This window comes from Xiphophorus hellerii, chromosome 2, assembly GCF_003331165.1.
Source record: "Xiphophorus hellerii strain 12219 chromosome 2, Xiphophorus_hellerii-4.1, whole genome shotgun sequence".
Classification (NCBI taxonomy): Eukaryota; Metazoa; Chordata; class Actinopteri; order Cyprinodontiformes; family Poeciliidae; genus Xiphophorus; species Xiphophorus hellerii.
The window spans coordinates 28,446,116-28,454,648 of NC_045673.1; the positions used below are offsets into that span (position 1 = coordinate 28,446,116).

At 45.7% G+C, this 8,533-nt stretch overlaps 1 protein-coding gene across 1 annotated transcript; it reads left to right on the forward strand.

Annotated features, from left to right (window-relative positions):
- Window positions 1–2,020: 2,020 nt before the first annotated feature.
- On the forward strand, window positions 2,021–7,684 carry dusp6 (dual specificity phosphatase 6). Its single transcript, XM_032545745.1, has 3 exons — window positions 2,021–2,998; window positions 3,209–3,655; window positions 6,061–7,684. The coding sequence occupies exons 1-3, from the start codon at window positions 2,596–2,598 to the stop codon at window positions 6,372–6,374; spliced, it is 1,164 nt and encodes a 387-aa protein (XP_032401636.1). The 5' UTR covers window positions 2,021–2,595; the 3' UTR covers window positions 6,375–7,684.
- Window positions 7,685–8,533: the final 849 nt, after the last annotated feature.

Here is an 8,533-nt window from a genome sequence, read left to right on the forward strand (position 1 = left end):
GTATTTCTACCTTTGGAGTCCAGAGATGGGCCAACTGACCTGAAGGATTTTATCTAGCAGGTGCTTTTGTTCTGTAAATAAGGCCATTACCTTATAAGTACCCTGGTAATGGCCTAAACACATCTCACAGTTGCACAATTGTTCCTTAGACTTAGACTTAGACTTAGACTGACTTTGTTGTCATTTTTCATGCACAGGGTGTATACAGAACGAAATTTCGTTGCATACGGCTCAGGACAATGTTTGAGGTTCCAATGTTGTGAGTAAAATAAAATACAGTATAAAATATGAATCTAAATATAAAATATAAAGTGCAGGACTGACAGTAAAATAGAAGTTATTTAGCTCTGTACATGTGCAAGGTATAAAGTGGAGACCAGTTTTTGAGTGCAGTCCAGTTAAGAGTTCACCAGTCTGGTGGCAAGTGGGAAAAAGCTGTTTCAGAACCAGGTGGACCTGCACCGGATGCTGCGGAACCTCTTTCCAGAGGGCAGCAGGGAGAACAGTCCATGGTGGGGGTGTGAGGGGTCACTGATGATGTTTCGGCCTCAGGACACGCATCCTGCATCGATGGTTGACCTGACACTTCGCCCTTTTGCCTGAGCTGGGTGTGGAAGGTTGTTGCCGAAGCAGTTTCTCCTTGTGTGCCTTCTTCTCACTCACATGAGAGTTACCCAACTCTTTTGCAAGCTCAACCAGGAAGTCCACCCGTCTCTCCTGCACCCCAATGCATGCCTGATAAAGCACATGTGCATTCAGTGCTGCCATGTCAATCATGTTTGCCAGGTTTGCTGACCAGCTGTCACATAGTGATGGAACCTTGGTCACCCCCCGCAAGATTATGACTGAAATAAATGCCATTAGTTCTTGTGAACTAAATAGGTGAAGCAGTCACCTATTTATCCTCCACAGCACAAAAGGCTGCATGCAAATTTGCATGTGCAAAGTCTCCCAGATTTCTTTTGCTTACACTTTTTGCATGATTTTTTTGAGGTGGATCAACACAATTAATTTGGTTAGTTTATTTCTAAACTGTCATTTTAAACCCACTTAGCTTTATTTAAAAGAAAAACATTACTAATTTCTTTTAGAAAAACCTTTGCATATTTCTTGACACAGATTGTATGTTTTGCAAACTCTATGTACATTTGGCAAAATGACCTGGATAATGCAGCACAACATCATGGATCAGCTGCAAAAGGTCACATCTCTCCAAAAACACTTCATGTATGCTTCAAAACTAAACTGAAGAGCATTACCTACAGGAGATCTGATCTCCTGTAGGTATCATAGATGCCCACCCCCAACATGGACTATTCACACTCCTACCTTCTGGCCTGACGGTCAACGGCCACATTTACAATTGAAGAAGGGATGCTAATTTGAGCCATCAGAGTCGTCAGTTTGGACTCAGGGTCTTTTGACTCTGTTTCGGTAAGTCAGGAGAGAGGTCGAAACCAAGGAGCAGCTGTAGCAATATGGGGGGGTTGGGGTGGGGGGGGGGGGGGGGGGGGGTCTGTGATATTTCGGTTTTTGTTTTATAATAAAAATTAGGAAAAAAATTCTACATTTCTGTTGTTTTTTTTCTGTCAAGATGCACAAGAAATAATATCAACTGTTTTTATTTTAGCAAATGAAACAGAAAGTGAAAAAAAAGTATTTAAATTTATTTATTTATTTATTTAGTACTGGTCTGGTTAAACCGGAAAAAAAATCTGTCTTTCTTCCTCCTCTCTCTCTCTCTCTCCCTCTCTCTCTCCCTCCTTCCTGCAGTTCTGCTGTTTGTTTGTACTCGCCTCCATCCGGAGCCGAAATTCCTCTCCGTTTTTGTGAATGACAAACTCATTAACAATTCATCAACACCGGGCCGCTCCATTCGGCCCCCCGTTTCCAAGGCGACCGCCGCTGAGCACTCCTCCGATTGGTCGGCCGGCGCAGCGTATCCAATGAGGACGCTCCGTGTGTGCAGTCATTGAGGAGTCGGGCGCCGCAAAGAGAGAGAGAAAGAGAGAGAGAGAGAGAGAGAGAGAGAGAGAGAGCTCAGCCAGAGCGGCGTCGATTCACACCGAGGTGAGGCGGCAGCGGAGGAGAAAGGAAGTGAGGGGAAACGAGCCGCATCCGCCAGTCGACTTGGAGCTGACCGTAAGCTCGCAGCTCTCTCCACATCAACCGCAGTTTCAGACTGAATCTCTGCAAATAAAGACGGCGGGTGGGGAAGCTGCTGCGCCCCGCGACGGTGGAGTTATATAAGCGCAGAGGAAGCGTCGGGCTCGCTGCAGGGCGGCTGTGACTCATTGAGAAATAACTCGGGCTCTCCAGGCTGATGCATGAATGAAGCGCCACTGAAGGCAACGCGCAGTCGGGAAAGACGGACTGATCGTTTTCCGCAAGAGGGATATCTGCGTGGAAAGAATATTATTATTCTTTTAAACTTTTTTTTTTTTTACATCACATTAATTTATTCCATTGAACAGCGGTTTGGACCAAAAAACAAAAAAAAAGATTTTCTTCTCTTTTTCAATTTTTTTTTTGTACCACTAAACTTCCCTCTTATTTCCCTCCTTCAAACCCGGCGTTTCGCACTCCTGCTTATAAATGCTCGACAAGCTGAAACCCGTCATCCAGCTCGACTCGGTTATGGCGATCAGCAAGACGGTGGGCTGGCTCCGGGAGCAGCTGGAGACGCGCAGGGACGGCCTGCTGGTGATGGACTGCCGGGCGCAGGAGCTGTACGAGTCGTCGCACGTCGAGACGGCGATCAACGTGGCCATCCCGAGCCTGATGCTGCGCCGGCTCAAGAAGGGCAACCTGCCCGTGCGCTCGCTGCTCTCCGACGGGGAGGACCGCGAGAGCTTCGTGCGCCGCTGCAAGACGGACACCATCGTGCTGTACGACGAGTACAGCCGGGAGTGGAACGAGAACGTGGACGGGGGGTCTGTGTTGGGGCTGCTGCTGAGGAAGATGAAGGACGAGGGGTACAAGGCCTTCTACCTGGAGGGTGAGTTGAGCTTCATTCACATTTCCACACACACACACACAGTTGTGCTGATTTGTTTGTGTAAACACGGGGAAACTGTAAGTTTTTCAATGCGTGTAAATATTTGTGCAAGTTTTTTTTTCTTTCCTTTTTTTTTTTTTTGCAAAACATGTAAATATGAATACTTGAAGCTGGTGTTCATTGGGATTCCTTTTCCCCTCGTTTCTCCAGGCGGCTTCAGTAAATTCCAGGCAGAGTTTCCAGCCCTGTGCGAAACCAACCTGGACGGCTCCTGCAGCAGCAGCAGCAGCAGCAGCAGCTCTCCCACCACGGCCCAGGTGCTGGGCCTCGGCGGCCTGCGCATCAGCTCGGACTCCTCCGACATCGAGTCGGACTTCGACCCGAGCAGCGCCACGGACTCGGACGGCAGCCCGCTGTCCAACCCGCAGCCCTCCTTCCCCGTGGAGATCCTGCCGCACCTCTACTTGGGCTGCGCCAAGGACTCCACGAACCTGGACGTGCTGGAGGAGTACGGCATCAAGTACATCCTCAACGTGACGCCCAACCTGCCCAACCTGTTCGAGAACGCGGGGGAGTTTAAGTACAAGCAGATCCCCATCTCCGACCACTGGAGCCAGAACCTCTCGCAGTTCTTCCCGGAGGCCATCAGCTTCATCGGTAGGTTAATCCCGGCGGACATCTGGCTCGTTCACATGCTGCTGCTGGTGGTGGTGGGGCTCGGTTAAACATTTTCAATCGAGTATATATATCGCAGGGTATGTAATAAATCCCAATTAATCGAATTGAATGGAAAACTACATACTGAAAAAAATAATCAACCTTTTTTCAAATCAAAAAACATTTTTTGCTGCTAAATTATTGAATAGTCATAAGAGCTCGACAACAAAGATATTTATTGATATTTATCATCTAAATAACAGTCTGTTTTCAGTCTGTTATTTAGGATTAAAAAACCCATCATATTGGTGCAAAGTGAAATTATTTCCATTTAGCTTTCAGGTGTTTCAGGAATCCTTTATATTCAAGTAACTTCTTTGGGAAAAAAAAAAAAATCAAAAATGTGAACTGGATGCTGACATTAGCATCGGACTTCACATGTTTTGCATTGAGTTGCTATTTCAGGCTTGTCAGTGATAGGCTAACTTGTTTTTGTACAATGTGCACTCAACAGTACTCTTCCCCCCCCCCCCAACATGCAATCATATTGTTTCTTAAAGCCAAAAATTGAATACAATTTTTTTAACACATTAAAATCTATGTAATATAGTGCAAGTCCCCTAGTAGCCTACATACTCTTTTTAGGGGGACAAAAAAGAAAAAAAAAAAAGCCACTCAGTTTTACCAGAAAGGTTCTCCCAAAGAACATGTTGGCAACAGGTTGCAGAGTAATCTGTTGCCAACTGGTGACATAAACAACTCATAGATCATTTACCTAATTTACTAGCCAACTTTCTCAATGAGCAAAAGTATTTGAATAGACAGGAAAGATTATTTGAATCCTGTTTATACAACAAGGAGTTGTTTTTCAATGGCAAAAGGCAAAGAAAAGACATTTCCTGATGTCCAAATGTGTGTGAAAAGTGGCTGAGGTCGACCAGATTGGCCAACCACATCTGACTCTCAGCACACTTGTTTGAGCAACTGTTAGGACTGCAGGCTGAAAGAGTCATCATTTTAACAAGGGATGGGTTGGGGTGGTATGACCTTCCAACAGTGAGTAAAAACACATCAGCATTTTAGGGTTTTACTGCAAAAACCTACAACAAAAAATGGCATCTGAACAGGCCTTTAAACTCGACATAATGTTGACATTTTAAAACCTGGGGAAAGCTTGTCGTCGGCAACCAACCCTTATTTCAAGACAACGAACAGCCAAACTTAACCAGCCATAAAGACTGGGGGGGAAGAAGACAATTCTCACATTTGCTAAACAACGACATGGAAAAAAACGCAAAAGAAAAGCTACTGATTATTCAAAATAGATGTAAACACATCAGAGGAAGTGGAAATTGACAGTAAGGCAGCATAATCCTATTAATATGATATGTCTTATCACTTAGGCTCATATTGGGCCACTGAGATTAGACGAGGTGTCCTCAACTGTGGCTTTATCAGGCAATCAAGCAGGGACACTCAGATTAAATCCACTGTGTTGAAGTGCGAGTGTGCCTCTGATGGCGCAACGGCTAAAATGCACTGTGTACAAAATGATTTGACTTCAATGGGAGGCGTTCTGGCCTATCTGTTGTCCTGGGGCTTGTGTAATTGCAGTACAAAGAGCAGCGTTGAAACAGGAGAATAGGGGAGAGGGGGAGGGAGAGCAAAGGGAGGGCGGTAATTCGAGCACAACAGGAAGGAAGTGGCATTGAAAGTAATCTAGGACATGGCATCAACCCTACCCCCCCTCCCTATCCCTCTTCTTCCTCCGCATAACAAAAGGAGCCATTTACAGGGCCTGTTGACATCCTGTTTGCCTTGACAGGGTGCCCTCATGACTCTTACATTTACACGCTCAAATGGCACCATTGTCACACCAACCCTGGGCGAGTGGAAGAATGCTTTAATAGACTAATAGTCAATTTCCCAGCCGGCTATTCCAGGACAAAACAAGGGAAAACGTTGATTCAGTTTCTCTCCGGCGACTCCCAGTTGTTGACAGGCGCTGCTGACAGATAGTCGGGGATTAAAAACTTTTCCATTCTTGGATGTGGGCCAGCTTGTAAACACAGTGCGGATCTTTATCACACGTTGTGCTGGGTGCGTCTCAAAGGGTAGATAACAGCTTTTGTACATCATCAGCGTCATTGTCCAGAAAAGGTAGAACACCCAACGGTTTGAACCACTGAACTGTAAGATGTTTAAGAAAATCTAGATTTTAGTCACCCATCTAATTTTGCATCCAAGCAATTCCTCACAATTGCGACAGTTGCGTACACTGACATAGCAAAGGCAATGGAAGTTCAAGATATCGTACTGCTGGTTTGTTTGGTTTTGAGTAGAAGTTCTAGTAAAGGTTCACAGGACATTGGCTAAAATTCCTCTTCTTTTTCCCTTGTAACCAGATGAAGCTCGGGGTCAGAAGTGCGGCGTCCTGGTCCACTGCTTGGCCGGCATCAGCCGCTCGGTGACCGTAACCGTGGCCTACCTGATGCAGAAGCTCAACCTGTCCATGAATGACGCCTACGACATCGTCAAGATGAAGAAGTCCAACATCTCCCCCAACTTCAACTTCATGGGCCAGCTCCTGGACTTTGAGCGCACGCTGGGCCTGAAGAGCCCGTGCGACAACCGCATGGATCCGCCGAGCCAGCAGCTGTACTTCACCACCCCCACCAACCACAACGTCTTCCAGCTGGACCCCCTGCAGTCCACGTGAGGTTCCGAACATCAGTGCCTCTCTTGTCGCTGAGGGTGAGGGGGGAGTGTAAGACTACCACCCTGAATTCTCCTCTACTTGTTGAAAAAGTTGCAAAAAGTTTCTCGTTTTCCCGTCATCTGGTGTGCGGACCTGGCTCTGGACGATGCAGACGGTTTTTATTGGAGGGGGCTCGACAGCTGCTGAGCGTGACTACTGGAGTTGCCAGAGTGGCCTGGCCAGTACACACCTGCTGCTGTCTGAATGAGGACGGACAGTTAAATAAAGCAACAGACTCATTTAAAGACTTTCTACAATCATATTTCTGTTGGACTCTTGCGGTATTTCCTGTTTTTCTTGTGAAGGTGAACGGTGATCTGGAGAGCTGTACGTTCTGCTTCACAGATTCTAGGCTGGTGTGCCAAAGAGACACGACCGTTCAAACTGGACAGAAAAATGTTCTCTGTTTGTTTTGGGGGTCGTCCCCCATGACTTGTGGGCGCGTTGACCCCCTTCATCTTCTGTGAAGACTCACCTGTGTGGGGTTGAAGCACCTCAGCTTTCGTAGGCCACCCCACGTACTGGACTGATTTTTACACTTTTCAAACATTTATACTGTACATTGTGTTCATACCTTAAACGTAAGAGAGAGTACATACCTTTGGAAGTGTGTACTGAGGAATTTGTTTCATATTCTAGTTTCCTGTAAGCAAACCAACCGCATATTGATCATTATTCTTGCGTTAATTATGCCAAAAATCAATAGACTTTCCAAGAATCGTGCAGAAATGTGTACATTTGTAATATATTTATATACTCCATATTTGCTTTATGTATCAATTCAGCCAGCCGGCCTTTTTTGTTTTTTGGGGATTTTCTTTTGCACTCTCCCTCCCACAAAACAGTTGTCGTTTGCCTTACTTACTCTCACGGGGTTTGCTTCACTTTATCCTCAAGAGAATTACATTTTTTCCCCCCCCGCTTTGTCTATCTTAGAATCATCCGAGACCCTGATCAAGTTTGCCAGATTTTTCTTTTTAGATAGCCAGAGCTGCGTGAGGGCCCACCCACCGTGCGTGGTCCGGGTGGTTAAATCTGCTGGGTGTTCAAAGCTTCTTCAGGGAAAACTCTTTGAAATGCAGTTATGAATTTGTCAGGATGAGAGAAGTGAAACTCTCTTAGCTTAAAATAAAATAAGAAAGGACAAAAAAAAAAAATCTGTTCCAGGAGGATGTTGCCATGTTGGTGACCTCCGCCTGCCCTCCACCATGCTCCTCTATTCTGAATGTAAAGGAAAGATAAGTTATTAATAAATTGCTATTTTGTCTATAGTTTCTGTCTCTTCTGCCTTTTTTTTTTTTTTCTTCTTCCACCAACATGGTGGTTGGTGTTTCGTCTGCTCGCACGCTCACACGTTTATGTAAGTGTTTCCTCACAGCTGAGTGTTAACCAGCAGGCCCGGTCACGACAACACAAACAGTAGCAGCGAATCGCGAGGCCCTCCATCAAGCTCCGGCTTTCCATTAACTGCGACGCTTGAGACGCTTCCTGTTTTTTTTTTTTTGTTTGTTTGTTTGTTTCTTCCCCAGCTCGAGAAGAAGCATGTCCTGTGACATGACATGTCGATGTGAACACCCTGTTCACCAAAAAACAAACAAAACAACAACAACAAAAAACCACAGAGCTGCTGAACAGGTGCAAAGTGAATTGAGTCGATCTGGTTTTTCCAGGTGCCAGTTTGCTGCGAGTTCACCTCCTCCCGGAGGGCAGGGCCAAGCGCGTCCAGCCGTGAAAGGGAGCACAAAGTACCTAGATGTTGTGTCATTCGATAGCGAGAGCTGCGGCGTGTACCTGCGATGACCTGGAGCGTCTGGATAAGATGATATTCACGGTGCAGGCGAGGAGATTGCATTCTCACACCAGCAGTCACCCGTCTCATGTCGCTGCACGTGCTTCACATTTCCAAACATGACTGCAGTGTGTGCATGCAGGGCCTTCAACTTTTTAAATTTTTTTTCTTCACTTTAGCAGGATGGAATGCCATTGATATTAAAAACCTTTTTTTTTGTTTGTTTGGTTTTTCAAGGGAGTCCTGGTCAAGAGGCAGGAACAAAAAGTTGCACAGTTAAGAGCTTTAAAAAACTTGGTACATGTCACTGAATTGGCTTCATTCATTTCTT